Genomic DNA, 23,366 nt, shown 5'->3' with positions numbered 1-23,366 from the left:
TATTTGCTTGAGTGTTGTGATGTATGGCATAACAAGTTAGGTCATGTGAATTATAGTTTTATACAAAGGTTAATAAACCATGAATTATTACCAAGTATAATTTTTTAGAAAAAACATAAGTGTGAAATTTATGTAGAATCAAAATTCACAAAACCTGTTTTTCAAATATTTAAAAGAATAGTGAACCTCTAAACTTAATCCACTCAGATATTGATGATTTAAGGTTTGTGCAAACTAGAGATGAAAAAAAGTATTGTATTATTTTATAGATGATTGCACAAGGTATTGTTATACCAATTTGCTCAGGATAAAAGATGAAACTCTTGAAATGCTTAAACTTTACAAGAAAGAGGTTAAAAATCAACTTAACAAGAAGATAAAGATAAAAAAAAGTGATTGAGATGGCGAATACGATACACTGTTTAATGAATTATACTCTTAAAATAGTATTATCCATCAAACTATTGCTCCTTATTCACCACAACAAAATGACATTATAGAAAGTCCAAACATTAAAAGAAATGATGAATATCATGCTGATAAATTTAGGAACACCTTAGAACTTGTAGGGGGAGGCAATTCTAGTTGTCAATTATATATTTAACAAAGTACCCCATAAAAAGTTAGAAAAGATATCATATGAATTGTGAAAAGGTAGAAGACTTTTCTGTAAATACCTCAAAATGTATGGGTGTCTTGCAAAGGTAGCAATATCTAATCCTAAAAAGATCAAGATAGGACCTAAGACTATGAATTGTATCTTTATCGGATAAACATACAATAGTAGTGTATATCGATTTCATGTACACAAGTTAAGTATTGAGTATATTCATCCTAATACTATTATAGAATCAATGAATACTATATTCTTTGAAGATATGTTTCAATGAAAGAAAACATGAGAAAATTATTCACTTAAGAGAACGGTTAAGGCTAACTTAAGTAATCATCATATTAAGAATATGATGAAATTGAGCTTATAAAGAGTAAAAAGGCAAAAACAACCAAAATATTTGGTTCTAGTTTTTTAACATATTTGTTAGAAAATGAACCTTGAACCTACTATGAGGCAAAGTTATGTCCGGAAGCTTTCTATTGAAAGGAGACAATCAATAGTGAAATTTAATTCATTATGAATGATCATACATGGGAACTAATAAATCTTCCTCCTACAAGTAAACCATTAAGTCATAAATGGATCTTTAAATGAAAGATGAAAGTTGATGACACTATTATTAGATATAAAGCTAGACTTGTTTTTTAAAGATTTTAAACAGCAAGAAGGTGTTGATTATTTTGACACATGTTCACTCATGTTAAGAAAACTTCTGTATGAACATTAATAATCATTGTAGCTATTAATAAGTTTGAACTACATCAAATAAATGTAAAAACAACTTTTTTAAATAGTGATCTTGAAAAGAAGGTTTACATGAAACACCCGAGGGGTTTGTTATTAATGGAAAAGAAAATAAAGTATGTAAACTTGTCAAATCATTATATGATTTGAAACAAGCACCTAAACAATGGCATGGAAAATTTGACAATATGATGTTGTCAAATGAATTCAACATTAATGAAGTTGATAAATATATTTATATAAAAAAAACAAAGTAAATGTTATGTTATTGCATGTCTCTATACGGACAATATGCTAATTTTAGATAACAATGATCACATGATCAAGTTTATTATGAAAATGTTAGTGAACAAGTTTGACATGAAAGACATAAGTGTTGCAGATGTTATATAGGAATAAAAATTTCTAAGAGATCTAATGGATTGATATTGTTCCAATCTTATTATATGTAGAAAATTCTCAAGAAATTTTCTAAAGATAACAATATTATTGTCAAAACAGAAATTAATACAAGTGTATATATGTCCAAAAATAAAGGTAAGGAAATAAACTAATTGGAATATTCTTGAATAATTGGTAGCATAATATATGTTATAAACTGCACAAGGTCTAATATTGCTTACTCAATTACTAAACTGAGTAGATTTATAAGTAAATCAAGTACGAATCATTAAAAGATAATAAAAAGGGTACTCAAGTATTTGAGATGCACCTTGAACTATGAGCTACACTATATTAGTTACTCAACAGTAATAGAAAGGTATAGTGATGCTAAATTGATATCCGATACTAAAGACTCAAAATCTACAAATGGACATGTCTTCATATGAGGTGGAATAGATGTGTCATGGAAACATTCTAAATAAACGTGTATCGCTAGGTCCATGATGGAATCAGAGTTTATTACTTTTGATAAAGCTAGAGATAAAGCCAAATGGATTCAAAATTTCTTTGAGGACATTCCATGTTGGATAAAACCAGTGCCAACTATTTGTGTCCATTGTGATAGTTAGTTAGCAATTAGAATGACACAAAGTAGTATGTATAATGAGAAGTCTAGACATATACATTGTAGACATAATACTGTTAAACACGTGCTCTCGAATTGAATTATTTCCATTGACTATGTAAAGCCTATGAGAAATATCACAAATCTGTTTACCAAAGGTTTGTCTAGAGAACTTGTGCATAATCCATAGAATGGAATGGGTTTAAAGTCTTTAAAATATGAAAAAAAATGTAATGATAGTAACCATACCTAGTTGATTGGAGATTCCATGAATTAGGTTCAAATGAAAAACTAAGTCATATAAGACTTTCAATAGCACTAGAAAATTATTATTTCTTTTTTATTCCTATGATGAAATGAGTGCTAGTTGGAACATGATAAAAGGTGAGTTGAGATCTTAATGATTTTCATATCTTGATTCACCAAATGAATTATAACATAATACTCTTAATGAAATATCACCAATACGAGTGAGAAATATGGTCGTTTGTTTGAGAATTTCTCGATAAAGGTTGAATTCTATAAAATAATCATGAATCCAAAAGTTATTCAAGGCCAAAATGAACACAACAAAAATCTCTAGGTAAAGAACTATATAAGTATTATTGTCTTAATTTATATAAAAGGTTGAATAGTTTAAGAAACCACATTCATTATTTAGCCGAGTAAATCCGATAGTATTTCACTAAAAAAGGTTCAAAATCAAAAGCTACCTATCTTGATTTAGTAATTTACCAAATTAGCATCTCTCAACAAATTTGTAAGTCGTTTTCAAACTTGTGAGACAATTTCCATTCATGTGAGAGATTGTTGGATTTTTTTTAATTAAACAAATTATGGATGAATGAGAAATTAGTCTTAAAGAATCCATGTTTTTTTTACTTAAAGAACCCTTGGTTTTCTAGATTTAATTCTTGATTTATGGTGGTTAATTAAAGGTTGATATTGGTAGGAATTAATCATTATTAATTCTCCATACTCTTAATTTCTAAAATTCACTATAAAAAAGAGGGGGTAAAAGAAGAGATTCTAACTTAAAGTTTTGAGATTTTACATACTCTTCCTCGCCTCATTTTTTTTTCTTCTCCTTTATATGCTTTGATTTTCCTTCTATATCTAAAGTATAAGTTTATCTTGTTAAAAGATATTTAAATTACATAATTTTTTATTCAAATATCTTACTTAAAAATGTTTCTAAACCAAGGTGATGATGTTGGAATCTTAAAAGATATATTATAAACATCCTAGTTGTATAAGTAAAGAGTAATAAAGTTTTAAGGATAAAAGATTATCCTTGATAACAACAAAAGATTCATTACTTTAAATTGCTTCAACAAGTAAACATCTTCTTGTTTTAATTTAAGCATGGTTAATTTTATTATTAGTATATATGCAATTGGAGGGTTAAATCAAATTGAAAAATAGCTTTAACAAAAAAAAAAATAAGAGTCAAATTGAAAAAAATAAAAACAATAAAAACTTTGATTGAAGTATGAAATTGAAAGTAAAAAAAAACTTTAATAAAAAGTTCAAGGAAAAAAATTAACAATCAAAAGAATGAATACCAAAATGAAAAACAAAACATATAAGAAATTGTAATTGAATGACTAAATTGAAATAAAAAAAAAAACCAAAACTTCTATAAAAGGAATAAGAACAAAATAAGAAACTAAAAGAATGAGAATTGAAATTGAAAAAAAAAAAAACCATGCATTTTACCTGGCAGAAGAGAGAAAAAAAGAGAAAAAAAAGATCATTGGTAACAATCCGACCACCACGTCGTTTCGCGTCACACCATGTGAAAAAGAACTTAATGGCGCATCCAAAGAAACAATGAAAGGTCAAGTTTAGCCACCAAGTGGTTTTACACGCGTTGCCTTAATAACACAGACGTCACTCACTCATTGACACGTGCTCAACACGCACCAACAACTTTTTTGATTAAAAATAAAAAAGTCAACATGAAAATATCAAAATACTCTCATGACCTTGGTAATTACCCAAAAACTGGTGTCAAAGTACAAAAATATCTCCAAATAAAAACCTTATTTTGTCTTTTCTAAAGCCAAAAACATGCTTTAATTGTACATTATTAAAAAAAATAAAAATAAAAACCTAAACACCTTTGAATTTTAATGACTAATAAACTAGTGAAAAAATTCAAAGCACCCCCACCCTCTAAGGTTTTTTTTTTTCTATTTAAAAGCAAAGAGGTAATATCACTTTTTTTTTCTTTTCTCATTATTGTAATTCATAATATTTATATTTTGGTTTTATATATATGGCGAGAGCGCATTAATCAACTAGTAGTGCAGGTGGCATGGCAAACTTGCATGCAACAGACAGCTACAACGCAAATGTATCAGAGCACCTAAATCCATCCTTGTTATTTTCCATAACAAAACTCGATCGCATATTCCGCTTCTTGTAAAATTTTACAGCTTAATAAAGAGGACAAGGGCTAGTGGGATGCATTTCAAAGATTGATACTGTTTTGGAGGCTTCAAAAATATTTTTGTATTTTAAAAATGTTTATAAAAAAAATAAAAATAAAATATTTTTTTTAACACGCAAATATAAAAAATAATCTTTTAAAAAATAAAAGCTATGGCAACCACTAAGAAGAACTGTTCATCAGATTCCTGACACTATCCCAAAGGATTACTGGGTGATGATTAAAACTGTGGGGCATGAGGACAAACATAAACACAGACAAAGGAGCAAAGCTCACAGATACACAGATTCAAACTTCAGCAACACGAGGCTTAAAACTCAAGTTATCTTGCTATAGAAGCTCAGATGATACGGTTTCTTTAGTAAACAAAACTTCTGTGGAGAATGAGGGAATTGCCTTGTTACTTGACTAATCCTACGTGTACAAAAAGAAAAAGAAACAAACCACCCATAAAAAATAGAAAGAAAATAAAAGAAAAGGAGACGATAGAGCAGTGATTTTCTTTTTCTCTAGATCTGTTAATTCCCTGATTCCTCTCCAAATACCTCATCGTTGCAAACAGGACATACCTGACAAAACACATCAAGAACAGTACGAGACAAGATATGAAAAGCTGAATTTGCAAGGTTCAGGAAACTTTTGCTTTGAAGCGACATGGACTGACCTTACTGATGCCAAGCCATTTGGTAATACATTCAGAATGGTAAGCATGTTTGCACAACAGTTTTATTTGCTTATCCCCTCTTTTATATTTCATCTGGCAAATTACACATCTGTCTCGCAACAATAGTAAAATAAGAAAATGGTGAACAGCTTAAAAGAGATTAACTGAAGGGTTAAAGACCAGAAAGCAACGAGTTTTGCACCAGTTAGCTACCTTGATAAGAGTCTAATAATTTTATTATTACTTGCTGTGTGAGTTTTAAGTTGCCTCTAATGCCTTTTATATTATCAAAAAATTTAATGGACAGTTCAGTTATGCAAAACATTACCTTTCCCCAGATCTTTTTCTTGAGAAGAAGCTTCCAAACTTGCATTTTGAGGTTGGAAGCAAGCTGATAAGTTCAGGAGATAGACCTTTACTTTGGGTTCCAACAGTCTCACCTAGGTCGACCAATTCCTGAGGCACAGAAAACATAGCCACTATAAAATCTTCATCTAAACTTTAAGCTAATAACAACAATATCCTGAGAGCATTCGATATAAGAGGACACTAACACTAGGAGATGTGCATAACATGTACAACACCATCCAGTTTTGAAGTGAATCAAAACTCTCTAATAAAACCCTTTGCATTTTTTTGCTCACCCTAATTTAATATGCAAGTATTGTGCAACTTTGAAGAAACACCGAGTCTATGCCTTTAAATAATGGCATTCAATATTCTATTTCTTTAAACAGAAAAGAGCAATTAACTGGGATGGTTGTGAAGAAAGAAAATATTATATCCTTATTAATGTATGTATCCGATTCAGAGCAAAAGAAAAGGGTAAATATATACTGATATTTGTAAATGCTTGCCCAAGGTTTGTATAATACATAAACGCAATTTATTGCAAGGAATCTAACAGGACAATTTACATAAACCATACCTCATATGTCATGGTATCTGGATCAATATCATCTTGCCAAAGAGCCTGCAAAAATTCAAGGAAAAACCTGAAGGCTTAATTAGTTTTGTACATTAACACTGGCACTGTAGTGAGCAATCTGATGCTGAAAATAACAAATCAATAGATATTTGAAGTTTGTAAGATATTCTGTAGAAAGACAATCATCTCATTTAAAAAATCGACCAAAAGGGATCATAATACAGATTCATTTGCTTTATCAAGTTGTCCTATGATGACCTTAGTATAGCACTTTGACTAGATAATAAATCAATAAATGAAGATTAAGATGAACTTCTTTCCTTGTAAGCCCAGGACACTTTTAAGTAATGAGCAAGTTGAAGATGATGCCAGGAACTGGAGCATAACATGTCATAAACATAAACTAACAGTAAGAAATTTATGCAAATGCGTAAGACTACATCAGAAAGAGAACTTCATACCTGTGGACTATTGGTGCTTACCTGATTTGAAATGCCTGCAGAAGCAGCACAACATTCAAAAGATCAGAAAGATGTTCACAAAAACTGAACACAAGAAAACAGCTCCACGCAAACATCAACTGGCAAGAGACAAACATTGTGGATCCCTTTTAGTTATGAAACCTAAAATGCATTACTGTACATCTACCACGTCGCTAAAAAAAGATGCTTTCTAACTCGAACTAGCCAATAACTAGTAAATTGGAAGATCCTTGATCGACAAAAAAGACAAGCCATCTATTGTACATCATGTATCAATTAACAGGAAATACAAAAATGGAGCAAACTTCTAACTTTCTTCAGGTATGGCATGCACTCCCATGTTCGCATCTCCTTCAAACAGTGTGTCTGTGGTTGTGGGCTCTTCAGCACTCACTACTGAAGGGTATTCCCAAGCCATCCTGCTCACATCCATTCTTGGTAAATTATCATTTGCCTCATATGGACTATAGTAAGAAGTACTCCCCAGACCAGAAAATCCAAATTTGTATGCATTCATATTCATTGACCAATATGCATTGTCCTGAATAAACAACATTAGAAAGGGAAAATGAATTATAAGAGAAGTTGCAGCTACCATTTCATAACCAAATAACAGGAGAAAAAAACCGAAAATGCTAGCTAAGAACATTCAACAGAGTACCTAAGCGTGTAATGGAATCATGAATATTTTCATTCATCAATAGTGCAGACTGCAGGGATAATAAAGGATAGAAATAGAGCCATAGCAATAAGCACAAAATGTACAGTAATGAAACCCAAATACAAAAATAGAGCATTTTGAGCTTCACAATTACTTCAAGGGCAGTCCACCTCATTACAGTGTGCACCTTACATTACTATTATTAAAGTGTGAACCTTACATTATGATGTTGGACAAGGATGAATACATCAACAAAACAACCTACATCTCTTTTCATTTAAAACAGTGCCTGAAGCACGAAGAACCTGACAAGTTATTTTAGAAAACTTATCTCATAGGTTTTCTTTTCTTTTCAAACACAAAAACTGAATAAAAATTACCAAGTACCTGATCATGCATTGGTCCATTGTGAGCATAATTTACTGGAGCATGAGTTAGTCCTTCAAAGAAATCCATAAAGCTTTCAGTGGTAGTGTAAGGAAAGTCGGTGTTCATATAATGCACTTCCATTTGTCTATTCCCATTCATTTTGTCACCACTAAATTAGCTCCAATTCTAACAAATCATAAAGCTGCAAAGTCGACAGGAATTAACAACATCAAATTCCCATCAGAAAACTATTGCCATAAAACCCATCAATCATAAAGAGGGGCATGGTAAGGAACCTTTTGTTGCCTGTATAGTAAAAGGTGAAAGAACACAACTTTAAGTAGCATCAAGATCCATCAGCTCTGGCAAAATTCCATAATCCTGGAAAACAACAGTAAGAATTCATAGTTTAATTTCAGAGAAAAAAAACTGAATTATAAAATGTCAGCCAATAAATAATCAATTAAATTGTCAAATTTAGGATGTAAAAACGGTCAAACTCACAAAGATTGAAACGGCAGTCAAAACTAGAAGAAAAAAATCAGGAAAATGCATTTGGGGGGGGGGGGGGGGGGGAGCAGAAAACAAGAGAAAAATTCTCACTTTGCAAACTAAATTTGAAAAGCAAATGTTGAAAGAACCTAGCTGTGCAGAACCTAGAACCCCATAACTTCTATCTCTTTTCTTACACTCTCAAACCTCAAAAGCAGCAGAAATGAAACACAAAATTCAAACAAAATAAAAATAGAGAAAACGAAAAGGAAATCCTTTACCTTGGTTTTCTCAGAAACCAAACAGAGAATACAGATATTCTGCAACACTTTTTAATGATACTACAACTCATTTAGCAAAAAGGCTCGGCATTTCAGCTAGAAACTCTGCAAAGATATCTATAATGTTAATTAACAGAGAAAACGGAGTTAAAATAAAGAAAAGCAGGGAAGTCAGAGAGAGAAGGCAATGAAAAAGGAAAATGGGTAATCACATTGATCAAAATTCAAAGCAGTTTCTCGATTAACGTTAAGAGATAAATTTATATATAAAAAAAAAACAAAAAGAGTTTTTTTAAAAAAAAGAAAGAAAGAAAGAAAATTTGAGAGAGAGAGAGAGGGGGAAGACACCTGAGAAGAAAAGGAGAGAATGGGAAGCAAGAAGAGGCCCTCTTCTTCTTAATCTCTTTCCGTGTGTTGGTATGTGGTATGTGAAGTGCGTGCGTGTGTGTGTGCGTGTGTGTGTGAGAGGGAGGGAGGGAGGGAGGGAGTGTAGAGTGAAAGCAGAGGGAATGGACAATAGATGATAGATATATCAGTTTTTTTCACACAGCACAACTCTCTCTCTCTCTCTCTCTCTCTCTCTCCCTCCCTCTCTCTCCCTCCTCCCACCTGCTCAGTGGCGCTTTTTAATTTTTATGCATGAGTTTTTTATTGCAGCGTACAGACAGACACGTTACTTTCTTGCATTTAACTCGCTTTTCCTACCAACTCAAAGCTATTCCAAGACGGGGGGATTATTAACCAAAAATTTATAAACTCCCGAGTTTTTTTGCATAATCTAGTTAATTTCGAGCAAGATCATGTTGAACCTGATTGTACAATTTTTATGTGGATATGCATATGATTTGTGCGCAATTTCAAATATCCCACGATCGTAAATTATATTGCAAAGTTAGCCTCGTGTTTTTATCCGAGCATAGTTTCTTCTTCTTCTTCTTTCTTGTCAATATAGAAAAAAACTAAGAAGTGAAAACTTCAGGATGGAGGATAGTCGTAAAATTGGCTGTGAACACAGAGAGAGAAGTAATTAAAGGCGGTTGCGGAGCTGGTGAGATGTCTGAGCAGCCGCATCGCATTAATCAGAGTGCCGTCCGTCTGCACAATCTTCGCCGTAAAAGCTGTGCAATGATCCCTACAATTTGTTCACGTAAAAATCCAAATTCTAAAAGAGAGTTCTGGTACCCGTATGAACAATAGAAACAGCACCACAATTAATAACACCTCTTCTACTATTTCATGGAAAGCGGTCTTTTAATAACTATTTTTCTAAATTTTTTCATGTTTATTCATTATTCAAAATACATTGATTAAAAAAACACTTTTTAATTAAAAAAATTAATTTGATTATGAGGAATGAGTTTCCTTTTTATTTTAAACATAATACACTTGGTAGAAATTATAAATTTTACAAAATTATGTTATTTATTAATTATATCAAATTTAGTTCTCGATATTTTTATTATTATATATTTTGTTTTAATTTTTTTTATTTATTTATTTTCAATTTTATTTCTTAAAATTTGATATAATTTTATTTTTATATCAATTTTGATTTTTATTATTTTGATTGTTATTTTTTTTAATTGAAATTTTTTATTTATAATATTTGGATCTTATTTTTTTATTACTATTTATTTCATTTAAAATAATTTATGAAATTATTGTTTTTCTTTAAAATTTTATCCACTTTCAACTTTTTTATCTATTAGATTTAATTCTCATTCTTTTGATTGTTATTTATATTATTTGAAATAATTTATTAAATTAATTTTTTTTCTATATTTCATCCCTTTTCAACTTTCTCACATGTTAGATTTCATCTATGTTCTTTTAATAAATTTTTAAAAAAATATTAATAAGTTATTTTTTAGTTTATTTTTCATGTTATAGTTAAACACTAGAAAATATTTTTTAATTTATTTTTTATAACATTGATAAATATTAAAAAAATAATTTACTTTTCAATAATACACTTTTAAAATAAAAAATTACTTTTTACCCTAAAATTAAAAACAAACACCAGCATGATAAGGTTTTTTTAACGCTGGTCATACCCAAACGATAGAAGTTGGCTTCTTCTCACCCTTGAAAACATCATTCTTTAAGTACTAAACTGACAAAAATATTCAAGGATGATTAACCATTAAGTAATTAGCATAAATAAGTAATAAACAAAGGGGTAATACCTTTTTATATTGTTGTCAACTTATAAAATTATATGATTTTAATGAGTTAATATATATTTAACATGAAAAATCAGATTAAAAACTTAAAAATCAGTAAAATTAAACTTAGTTCATGAAAAATTAGTAAATTTGATTGAAATCATGCAAAATCATGATTTTGCACTCAAGTTTACAAGTTTATAAGAGGTATAAATACCATTGTTGATTCCTAAATTATCTAGCTCTATTCCTAGTTTCACCTTTCTCCTTCTCCAGAAACTCTATTTCTGCACTCTCGCTGGATTGTAGAGCTCCAGAAATTACACTACAGAAAAACCTCTGATAAGGCGAACTTGAAAGTTGCAACAAATGGTGGGACTTTGAAGGTATGACATGAGGTTTCGTTATTGTTTTGAGGATACTTGGCAGGTTAGTAGGGGTTGATTTGGGGTATGAATTTTGATATTATTCTATGGAATCCCCTGCAAAATCAAACAGAAATAGACAAGCATCATGTATTCATTAAAAAAAAATCTTATAAACAATTCTGCAGTGATTTTGAGTTTGAGAACTTGATATTATTTTGAAGAAGATAAAACCTTTTAAAAAAAAAAGTCATTTTGGGTTTGAGAATTTGATAAAATTGCATTGCGGTGATTTGAATTTAAATTGTTAATAGTTATGTTCAATCTTCCTTGCAATTTATCTTACATCGTTAGTTGTACTATGTTTTCATAAACTATTTGTTAACTAATGATGATTTTTTATTTTTTAAGGATTTTTCATGATCTCATGTTCATGTAATCTCAGATTCGAGTCGTATGGTTATTAATTTTAATGATCATTGGAGATTTACCTGGTTATTAACTTCAGGACTCGTGGGGATTAGTCAAGATATACATAAATTATCCTGGATACCCACATGAATAATAATAATAAAAAAAAATCTTTTCAGTTAAAAATCAAACTTGTATCTGCAAGATCCCATGTATCAATTGTTTTGGCATATAACCTGTCTCCTCTGCAAATTGAAGTTTTTAACTGTTTAATAAAAAACTTTGCTCGGATAAAACAGATTAATAAAAAAAGTTATCCGATTAATCGCTGGTTTGGTATTCCATTTTTAACTGTGCTGGGATACTTTTAAAAAATATATTTATTTAAAAAAATATTAAATTAATGTCATGAGGACATGGAACCTAAGAAGCCTAGGTTGCAAGCAAGGAATCGGTACTCTTTCTTGCACCAGTTATACACGTGTCTTGCGGATAGAGAGAGTGGGACTGAGTTTATTTAATTTGAAACTAAAAGCTGGTAAAAAAAATAAGAAAGGTTGATCATAGAATATATCTCATTCAGTTTGGTGTACGGAATATTATATATGATGGTTCTAAATAATGCCATCATTTTGAAGGTACTGTTGTACCCTTCTTTAACAACCACAAATCTATTATTTATCAGTACTTTTATGTAAATAATCACTTGGGATGATTCATGATTTTTATCTTTATTAGAAATAAAAATAAATAAATTGAAATATAATAAAGATAATTTGCCGAGGACACATCACACCTATTATTGACAACAATTCATGAAGTTACTATATGTTTTAGCTATATCCTTTGTTCTTTGTTTTACCTAAATAAATAATAGAATAGCTTTTTGCTGTAAAAAAAACCACAGGAACACTTCTTGGAGTATTTTTTGGTTTTTAGCATAGTTAAAAAAATAATAAAGTGACATAGTGAATAAAATATTTTAAGATATAATACGATTTCACATGTCGCAATTATTATTTGTGATACCCAAGTAGCAAATACCAATGGCAACTCTTATTTTACCATTGTTATTTGTGACATTGGAGTCTGTAAATGATATTTGTGATTTTATTCGAAATCAATACTCATAGCAAGTGTTATTAAACCCGGCCCGGCCCGGCAGGTCGACCCGGTAGCAGGACTGGTCTGGGTTTACTAAAAGACCAGCTGGGGCAACAGCCCGGTTAAAACCCAGGCAACCCGGCGGGTCCACCCATGACTCGGTTTTTTTTTTTAAATATGGAATTTGAAACTCATTAGTATATAACTATATATATTCTATGTTTCCAAGAAAAAAATCATGTTTTTTCAATGTGGGATAAAAAAACCTTTTGGTTTAAATACTTCAACTTAAAAAGATAACATAGTATCTTCTCAATGTGGGATTTGAAGCTCTTTCATATATATATTTTATGTTTCCATGAAAGAAGTTATGTTTTTTCGATGTGGGATAAAAAAACTTTTTTGATTTAAATACTTTAACTTAAAAGCTTAACATAATATCTTTTTAATATGGGATAAAAACCTTTTTAAAATATTCTTTTAAACTTCATTGTTTACAATATGTATAACCTATATTTACATGAATTTTTTCATATGAAATATTAAAAAAAAAATTTTAATTTTTCCTGGTTAATCCGAGTTGATCCATAAAACCCGAGATCCAGCTCCTTGACTAGATCAACTCCCGGATCAGATTTAATAACTATGCTCATAGCCCATTTCTTCTCATTTCTCCCCTCTTTCTCTCTCCATGGTCACCCATCTCTCCACTTTTGCTATCATCAATGACCTTCCTTCCCTTCTTTATTTTTATAAAATTGCAAGGACCAAAGACTAAACTGAGGCTTTTGAAAATTACAGGAACTAAAGATATTTGAATTATCAGAAATGGTGAGAAAATTAAAAGATCATTTATTTTTGTATTACAAAAGTATTTTTTAAAAAAATTAATTTTTTTTATTTTTCTTTAAATTAATTTTTTTTAATTTTTATATCATTTTGATATATATATTTTTTAAAAATTATTTTAATATATATATTTTTTTAAAAAAAAAACTACCACGTAATAGAACAATAAAGGGCAGCCCAGACCTTACTCTATTCAATCCTAAAGATGGACAGGATCATCCCTGGAAGAAGCCCTGATCAAGATCAAAACAAGGCTTGATTTAAACAGAACAACTTCACAAAAGCTTGGGACTGGGGAGACTTGAAATTCAACAAGATGTTCGTCGGTGACATTCCTGAACCGCCCCCTTTTTCTTTAATAATTCAATCGTCGCCTTCTTCCACATCATACGACACCGACCAAACACAGGAAAAAGGGGATTCAATGCGATTTAACATGTTTTAGAAACCGTTTCTTTTTAACTGCGTTTTATCAAAATTTAATTTCTTTTTTTTTAAATCGTTTTTGATGTGCTCATGTTAAAAATAATTTTTAAAAAATAAAAAATCATTAACATGCATTTCAACACAAAAAACTATTTAAAAAATACCCACAGCCACAATACCAAACAAGATTGCCAGAGAAAACATTATTGCACAGCAAAAACATAAACAGGTTACAGCACCACGCAGCAAAATATAAAAAATTAAATTTATCACGTAACCTGTAAAATGCATTCCTCAAATTATATAACTAAAATTCCAAGAAGCAGCTGTGGCCTCGGCCACAACCATCACAAGGTTTCTTCTGAAATAAAAAAAATTCCATCCAAAATGTAAATTTTGGTTCAGGGAGCGGCTTCCCCTAAAACTGAATTATTTGAAGCAAAATTCGCCGGACTAAGTTCTCACAAGTCAAGATTTTCATCACCATCTAACCTCAAAGAAAAAATGTGACTGAAGATTCAGCTTTTGTTTAAGCACCACCAGATCCATACTTCTTGCCGAATACAATCAGCTGCAACTTGTCGTAACCAGCAAGGACACCAGCACCAGCAACAGCACGGAGGATGTTTGCTCCAGCACCCTTGAAGAGAGACTTGGCACCTTCATTCTTCAAAATCTGAGAGAAGGCATCAAGTGAGCTCTTGTACTTGACAGCTTCACCAGATGTCATCATCATTCTTCTACGAACAGTGTCAATGGGGTAGGAAGCGAGGCCAGCACCATTGGTAATGAGCCAACCAAGGGCAAAGCTAGCAAAGAAACTATCCTGTAAAAATCAGAACAGAAAACTAAGTGTTAAAAACCCAAAAACACTAATTTATTCAACAGAAAGCTTTTTGGCAGTTTGAACAAAGAGTTAAATCAGTGATCTGATTTCAAAATTAATTAAAGATAAAGCAACCATCTTGCAGACACAATTAATTCCAGTAGATAATTAAAAAAATCTTGGGCTTCAAGCACTGAAATTAAGAGCACAAGATTTAGTACGGTGGTACTAGTCAAAGATTTTATAGTGACGAGGGAACAAAAAAGCCAAATACATTTACAGCAGAGCTAAATGCATTTACTAAGCAAAAAAAACACCATTCCTGTCCCAATAAGTGATTCAATTCCGTGACAGTTTAGGGCTGCGGGTTTAACCTGCTTCTATGAAAATTTGATTATTATTTTTTTTGCTTTAAAATACCTTTTGTGTTTTTATATAGTTTTGATATGATGCAGTTAAAAATAAATTTTAAAAAATAAAAAAACATTATTTTGATGCATTTTCGAGCAAAAAAAAAAAACCGTACCAACACTCCCAAACACCCCCTTCAGCAGCTAAAATGTAAACCTACTTTAGTGGCCAACACAATCTTGCAACCACAATAATTAGACAGATGAATACAATTGTTTCCACTAACCTGCATGCTACCAGTAAGAAGCACTGGCTTCAAGGAGTCGTACATTCCAAAGTAGAGACCACGATAGACAATGATCCCAACACAGGAAATGTTAAATCCACGGTAAAGCCCGGCAAGACCATCAGAAGCCATTGTTTTCCTATAGACATCAATGAGCCCATTGAATTGCCTCCCTCCTCCCTTCTTTGCAGCCTTGGCGTCATTGGCCAAACGGGTTCGCGCATAATCCAATGAATAGACAAAGAGAAGGGAAGAAGCACCAGCTGCACCTCCTGAGGCCAAGTTTCCAGCAAACCACTTCCAGTAGCCATCTTTATCTTTCTTAAAGTTGAAGAGCCTCTTGAAGTAATCCTTGAATGCAAAGTTCAAGGCCTGACAGATTCACAATAGCAATGAGCATAGAATTCATTATAAAAAAAAGGTTATCTAAATAGAAAAGATAACAACTTGAAGATGCTAGCATACCTGAGTGGGGAAATAACGGATCACATTGGCAGTGTTTCCTCTCCACAAGGATCCAAACCCTTCATCCTGAATTGTTCGCTTAAAACAATCACCAATGCCCTTGTAGGGTTCAGAGAGCCTGCCAGATTTAATCATCTCATCCTGGTTTTGAATCAAAAGCTTAACACGCTCGATAGGAGCAGCAGCAGTTTTGGATACAGCAGCAGATACTCCCCCCATAAGGAAATCAATAGCAAAGCTGGCTAAACCTTTTTCTGCGGGGGCTTGAACAAGAACAGAAGAAGCAGTTGATGGAACAATAGATAAATCGGTGGCAGCTGCGCATGTCCGTCCCATGGGGTACTGGAAAGCAGGGTTCGAGTAGTTTCCATAAGCACGCCTTTGGTATAGAGCTGGCCTCTGGAAAGCCCCATCACAACCAAAATCTTGGGAAACGCTGGAAAGAAGGAACTGGCCAGCTACTTTCTTCATAACAGAAGGGTGTTGAATCTGATCGGCCATTTTGCCTTTCCCTGCAAAGATGCAAGTACAAGCTGTTAAAAACTGCTTACTTTAAAGGCAATAAAAAAAAATGCCTAGGCCTATGCAAATTGACACGTAATGATACACGTAAAGGTAAAATTGGCAAGAGGCTAAAAACACTAAATTCAGACAATGCACCATCTGTATAAGCAGAACAAGGAACATTGACGGGGATATAATAACTACCGTATAGCATCATACAAAGTGAAACAAATAAGTTTTGGGTTCTTCCAAGAATACTGGGGCGACATGAATCCAAAGAGCCCAAGTTCTCAACAGAAAATTACTAATCAAAACTATGAAGCCAAACTCGCATTTATAGCAAGCAAATAAGCACAAAAACATAAATAACCAAAAGCAAAAAAGAAGAGGCTAAGAGACAAATTATTGAGGCTAGCCAATAAATACAACATCAATTCAATGAACAGCTCAATTCAATTCATCTAAAAGTGTAAAACACTGAAATTAGATAAGCACGTGATGTGAGACATTCCATGAAACTATCAAAATAAATTAGTTGAATTACATTTTTTGTTAAAACATCCAAAAAATAACAGATGCAGATAGAAAATTAAGAGAGTGAAAGAAAGGAGTGAATTGCTTTCGCAATAAATTCCAATATTATCATGACAAACTCAAACATGTAACATTCTAACAGATCTGAAATTAATTTTTCATATTGCAAAATTTGGAAGAGAACAAAGCAAGAAAAAAAGAATCAAACAGATCCACCACAATTCGAACAAATACAATCAGATCTAATAAATAAAACAACGACGACAGTTCAAGAATCAATATATATGCCTAAAACTAATGCAGAAGCGGCACATCAGATTTACGAGAACAAGCAGTAGATGAACAGATCTAATCAAACAGATTGTAGAAACAGGATCTGATTAGAACTGACAAGAGAGATCGTTCGATTTTAGCTTTGGAGAAATCAACAAATCTAAGAGAACAAATAGAAATGATAGCAAATGAGAGTAGATTTGAAGAGAAGAGAACCGAATGTTTCTCTGTGTTTAACCTGATTGGTGGCTGTGATTGGAGGACGAAGCTAGAGAGAGATATTTAGGGCTCTCTCCGACTTTCGCTGAGCGTTGAAAGAAAATACAAAAGCAAGAGAGAGAGATTTGTGGAGGAGGAGTGACTTCGAAATGAACGAAGCCGTCGCGTATTTAAAATGGAACTACATGACAGCGGCTATACAATTTCTTAATATTCATACCCTAGTTATTATTTATTAATTAAAAAAATTTTAAAATTTAAAATTATTCAGTAAATTATAGTATCCAATAAATATTTATTATTATTTATTCCTCAATAAAAAAATAAAATAGTTAATATTATATATATATATATATATATATATATTTGAAGCATGTATATATTTATTAAATGATAAATATTATTCATCTATACTTATATTTTATGTCAATATTAAGATATGTATATATTATATTGAATTAAAAAAATCTAAATATTCTATAAATATATTTATTTAATATAAATAAATATTTTGGATTGGGCTCGAGCAGGTTTTGGGTCAAGCTTGACTATATTCATACCCTACTCATTATCCATTGAATCTAAAATTTTTTTCTATATTCAGGTCAGACCGAATCAGCATCCATCATATTCAGATTAAATTGTTATCTTTGTTTATATGCATTGCTTTGTTTTGCTTATCAATTACCATGTGAGAAAGTGGGCAGGTAGGTTGTGATTTGTTACCTCATCAATTTTAGGCATATTGGACAATAAGCATAAAAAGTAAAAAAGAATGGGCAAATTTTTTCTTGTTGAAATATCATAATTTTAAATGTCACGGTTTAAAACCGCAATATTTAATTAATGTCATGATTCAAAATACGATTTATAATTTATATTGCGTTTCTGAACCATGACAATTAAATTATATCGCATTTCAGAACCAAAACATTAACTAAACATCGTTGTTTGAATCACGATATTAATTAAATTCCAGAAATCATCTCAGCCATTCCATGAAAATCCAACAACAAAATCCCTCCACATCTAAATCTAACAAAAAATAATTTTTATGAGATTTATTATTTAGTTTATTAATCTTACATTTAATTTAGTTAGTGATTTTAGAGAGTAGAAAATTTTATAATTTAAACAAAATATTGGCAGAGTTTTCCTTATTTAACGAACTATATCTAAACGTTTGTCTTCCTTAAAAATACTTGCAAATAACTACAATAATTAAATACAATAAATTCTCACATTTTATAATCACAAGTAGCCTCAGGAAAGCAAATAAATAAATATATATACATGCAAAAGGAATATAAAATACTTAAATAATACAACATTCTAATAATTGAAATCTCAAAATATGTCAACATAACAAATCTATCTACCAATATCTACACTGTCTAATGGAGTTGTTTGTTGAGACGCACGTGCGGAGTCAAGACCGCCAAAAGGGGGCGCAATCGTTCGTTGAAAACCGCGTTCAACACTTTGTGGTATGTTTGTTCAACCATTTTATTTCGTAAGTTATTATTTTTATTAAATTGAATACGATGATTTCTTTTTTCATTTTCAGGAGACCTATAATAGCCGGTTGAGGGAGAGATATGGGGACGATCCTTTGACCCATCCGGATTTCGATCCAGATTTGTGGATGGAGTAGGATCGTTCGGTGGACCCGATAAAAATCAGGTGTACGGGCTCTCCAACACTACGGGCACAACCGAGAACTTGCGAGTGGCTCGTAATGTCTCAACCGTTGGGAACTCTAAATCAGTATCGAGCACCTAATCTGAGGATATCATGGCCTTAAAACAACACACAACTAATCTCACCAAGAAATACGAACAACTCTCGGCGAATTATGAACAACTCCGCCTAATGGTCATAAACATAAATGGACAGAGTGGTGATACATGTGTGCCTCCCTTTTAGCCTTATAACAACCAGCCTCCTCCTGGTGATACATGTGCCCCCCTTTTAGCCTTATAACAACCAGCCTCCTCCTCCTCCAGCTCCAGCTCCACCATTGTGCTAATTTAATTTTTTTAAAACACATTCAATTTGTAAATAATATTATTTAACTTTATTTCTTTGTTTTTGATGTTTAGTAAAATTTTATTTGCATAATTGTTTTTTTACTATTAATTTATATAATTTTATATTATTTATTCTAAATAATTTTTTTTAAAAAAACAAATTTAAAAATACTCACCAAGAGATTTACAGATGAAATATTTCAATCGGCATTTGACAGAGAGCAGGAAATGCCACCATTTCCGACGAATTTACAGATGGAATGTATCCGTCGGCATTTCACAGAGTGATGGAAATGCCACATTCACCAACAAATTTACAGAGGGATACTGTCCGTCGGCATTTAATCGGAAGCTGAAAAATATTTACTGGATATGCCACTATCACCGACGGAATAAATCCGTCGATATATTTCAAGCGAGAATTTTTTTTTGGCACACAATTTCCGTCTGTAAAATCATTTGTAATCTTTTTTTTACCGACAAACTTAGTGACGAAATCCGATATTACTGACAAAAAGTAAGCCGGCGAATGTTTTTCGTCGACGATTTAATCGATAAAAAAATTATCGACGAACTCTGAATCTCATATCGATGGAATCTATCCGTCGGTAAAACTTTGAAATCTTGTAGTGACATGGGTATCAATGTCAGTTTAACAACAATCAATTGTTTATATTTAACATAATATTTTTTGTTATCTTTTTTATATGAAATTGAATTTGCCTACTTTTTTTAGAAAGTCCAAGAAATGCCCATTTTAAATTACATATTACACAATACAACACAGACAAGCCAATTAAAATTCAATTACTCATCTTAGAGAATTCCATAACTCAAACAAGAAAACATACTCAGAAATGAAAATCATCCAAGAATAGCCTTGTGATTAACGGTAAATACATGAGCTGCTGGGCTAGTAAACTGATCATCTTTGCATCTTCCCCTCTCTCTTTCTTTTATTTTGACAAAAATCATCACGAATAAAAAAAAGAAAAATACAAACAAAGAGAAATAGTGTGGGTTTAGTAATTTTAAAAAAATATTATTATGGCAAGGAACCATTTTTCACCATGATTTCTTCTTCAAAGAAAATGCATGCTCTACAGTAAGAAATTCTGAAAATGATAAACACGGGAAGGGACGGAAAAAACAATCTTGATAGTAACATAAAGAAATAGAAAGAACAGAAATTAAAGCTAAAGGTGGAAAATATCAATTTGGGCTGCAACCTTTTCAAATCTTCGTTTTCTCAAGCTCTTGGAGGGAAATAGTTGCTTTCGGTAGACTGATAATAATAATAAAAAAAAAGGGATGATTTTTTTTAAAAAATTAATGTGGATATTCAGATAGGTTATATGGATTTTAATTATTTTTATGGGTTCTAAAGTTAATAATTATATAAATTTATATATATAAAACTTGAATTAATAATTTTTAAGGAGTGAATTTAAAGTAGAAGAGTTATACCCTCTGAGATGATTCAGTAAGGAGTGATTTTGAAAGCTAAAGAGGATAATTCCAATGCTATGGGTGCTGCTTTTGCTTGCATTTCTTCCCGTTTTCCAGCCAATGGTTGGAAATTGCTCGAATTTGATGTCTGGGCCCCGACTCAACAAAAGGGAGAGCATGGCGCCGAGGCTTATCTGCGGCTTCTTTTTACTTAAAAAAAACGTAAATCTAGGATGCAACTTAATTAAAAAGAAACATTTGTTCCTCGTCACCTCGTTTTTTTTCAAGTGTAATTGGATTGTTTTTATATTAACAAAAACACTAATTGGCGAGGCGAAATCATTGGAGCCTTTTATGTATGCGCTCCTTTACAAATTAACGTGGAATGAAACAAGTATTTTTATATATATAATTCATTAAATTAGTTTTTAAACTCTTTTTTTGTTTTGCATAATTGCTTTTTTTTTTTTTTGAAAGAGAGGGCTGGATTCAAAGTTAAAATAATGGGTAAAATAAGTAATAATTTTGAATTTTATTTAAAAAAATTATTTTAATCCCTCATATTTTTTAGTTAATAGATCACTAGTCCCTTTAGTTGTGAGGAATTTAATTTTAATATAAAACTTTATTTCTTTTATTTTTCAATTTTTTTTTCTAAGAGGAGAGAAGGGCTCGCTGGATTCTCGCGTCGAGAAAAAAATCATCGTTGATGACTATTCTAACCATCAAAATAATTGATATTGGTGTCAATAGATCTCATTTAAAGAGGAGAGTTTTCCTCATGTGTTTTTTTTACATTCAAATTGCATGACGAGACAAATCTAACCACGTGAAGATTTTCAGGTTTGGGTTGATTTTGGATTTGAGATTTTTTTGGGCTTTTTTTTAAGGTAATTGATAAATTTATTTAGGATTTTAGAATGTTTTAGGTCAAATAAGTTTTGTTTTTAATTGAAAAACCTAAACCCCTATTTTCACCGGCCTTTGGTCCCTAAATTCTGTAGAAAATAAATAACACGTTGTCTTCTTATTTCTCCAAACAAAAACAGGACACCCCCTTTATTTTGTTTTTTTTTTAAATATGAATTTGGGCCAGGTCTAGGTTATAAGCCCCATATGTCTAGGTAGTTTTTTTAAGGTTTAAGCATGATAGGTCACCAGGCCCATGTGTTTAGGCTCCATTTTGCTTCTTCTTTTCTTTTTAAAATATTTTTTTCATTTTATATTTTATTCTAAAAAAATATTCATTTAACCCGATCGAATTCAATAACCGAGCCTTAGATTTAAAAAGTTAATTAGTGACATTCAAACAATTACTTTCTCTTTTTTGTTTTCTTTAATACATGTTTTGTCCCTCAATTTAAAAAAAAAAACACGATTTTATTATTTATTATCAATGATGTACTTTAATTATTTTCATCCAACAAACCTATCATGTTTTTTTTTTAATGTTTCATACAAAGAAATTATTATGTGCTTTATTGTCATATAATTAAATAGCGATAATCTACGAGATAAAAAAACTTATTGAATTTCGTAGTATGCATGGATTGCATCATGAATTTTTTTTATTGACTCGAGTTCATATAGTTTTTTTTTCAAGATTATTCCTGCGAGTTTCGCAGGTCAGCCCAAGTTAATCCAAATGGATCTAGTACGTTTTCATCTCAATATTAAATAAAAATATTGTTGAATTTATGGTTATAATCTATTTTTCCTCTTTAGAAGACACATTATCAATACTTAAACTCTTTTCCTGTCACTTATTTTTTTTACTGTGATATGTGACAGAGCACGGGCCAATGAGTTAATCCAATAGACTACGAGCCGTTTAAAAATAAAATAATATTCATTTTTTTCAATATTTCTTTATTTAAGGTTTTTAGAAATTATATTGAAATTTAAAAAAATATATTTTTTAAGGTTTTCACAATTTTCATATATAAATTTCTTCCCATTTTCTAAACGCACAAAAGTTCTAAGAAATAACACAATACTTTTCTATCTTACACAATCACTTTTTGTGAACATAAAACATTAAAAATATTTTCTTTTATATTATCATATTTATCCTTCATATGTGATAAATATCGTAAATTTATTTTCTTATCATAAACCTTAGACAAGATTTTTTTTTAGTTCGCAAAAATAACTTTGATAATTTATAATTTGAATAGCATTAAATACAAAAAATTAAGATGTTATTATAAATTATTTTTTTCTATTTTTCATAAGAATAGCTATAATCCTAGTTGTTTGTTTTTTAGTGGAATTTTTTTTTCTTTTTTGTTTTTTAAAGTGTTTTTTTATTCAGAAATATATTAAAATAATATTTTTTTATTTTTTAAAAATTATTTTTAACATCAACACATTAAAATAATATAAAAATACCAAAAAATATTAATTTA

The 23,366-nt window shown here is 30.9% G+C and overlaps 2 protein-coding genes across 5 annotated transcripts; both read right to left on the bottom strand.

The window, feature by feature from the left end:
• Positions 1-5,134: 5,134 nt before the first annotated feature.
• Positions 5,135-9,293, bottom strand: LOC133702510 (E3 ubiquitin-protein ligase BIG BROTHER-like). 3 transcript variants are annotated; one of them, XM_062126808.1, is made up of 10 exons: positions 9,050-9,293; positions 8,702-8,806; positions 8,225-8,309; positions 7,947-8,130; positions 7,211-7,439; positions 6,878-6,912; positions 6,417-6,461; positions 5,817-5,944; positions 5,489-5,597; positions 5,135-5,393 (listed from the first exon to the last, which is right to left on the bottom strand). In XM_062126808.1, the coding sequence occupies exons 4-10, from the start codon at positions 8,085-8,087 to the stop codon at positions 5,343-5,345; spliced, it is 738 nt and encodes a 245-aa protein (XP_061982792.1). In that variant the 5' UTR covers positions 8,088-8,130; positions 8,225-8,309; positions 8,702-8,806; positions 9,050-9,293; the 3' UTR covers positions 5,135-5,342. The 3 variants fall into 3 exon arrangements, with proteins under 3 accessions (XP_061982792.1, XP_061982805.1, XP_061982797.1); XM_062126821.1 differs by having other exon boundaries at positions 6,899-6,912; XM_062126813.1 differs by lacking the exon at positions 8,702-8,806.
• Positions 9,294-14,286: 4,993 nt separating this feature from the next.
• LOC133703946 (ADP,ATP carrier protein 1, mitochondrial) lies at positions 14,287-17,658 on the bottom strand. Of its 2 annotated transcripts, none has more exons than XM_062128697.1 (4): positions 17,499-17,658; positions 15,950-16,461; positions 15,485-15,856; positions 14,287-14,847 (listed from the first exon to the last, which is right to left on the bottom strand). In XM_062128697.1, the coding sequence occupies exons 2-4, from the start codon at positions 16,448-16,450 to the stop codon at positions 14,551-14,553; spliced, it is 1,170 nt and encodes a 389-aa protein (XP_061984681.1). In that variant the 5' UTR covers positions 16,451-16,461; positions 17,499-17,658; the 3' UTR covers positions 14,287-14,550. The 2 variants fall into 2 exon arrangements, with proteins under 2 accessions (XP_061984681.1, XP_061984688.1); XM_062128704.1 differs by having other exon boundaries at positions 17,477-17,642.
• Between the last annotated feature and the right edge of the window lie 5,708 nt (positions 17,659-23,366).

Source organism: Populus nigra, chromosome 1 (genome assembly GCF_951802175.1).
Source record: "Populus nigra chromosome 1, ddPopNigr1.1, whole genome shotgun sequence".
Lineage (NCBI taxonomy): Eukaryota > Viridiplantae > Streptophyta > Magnoliopsida > Malpighiales > Salicaceae > Populus > Populus nigra.
Note: the sequence above shows the minus strand (reverse complement) of the source record. Positions and strands in the feature narration are given on the sequence as shown.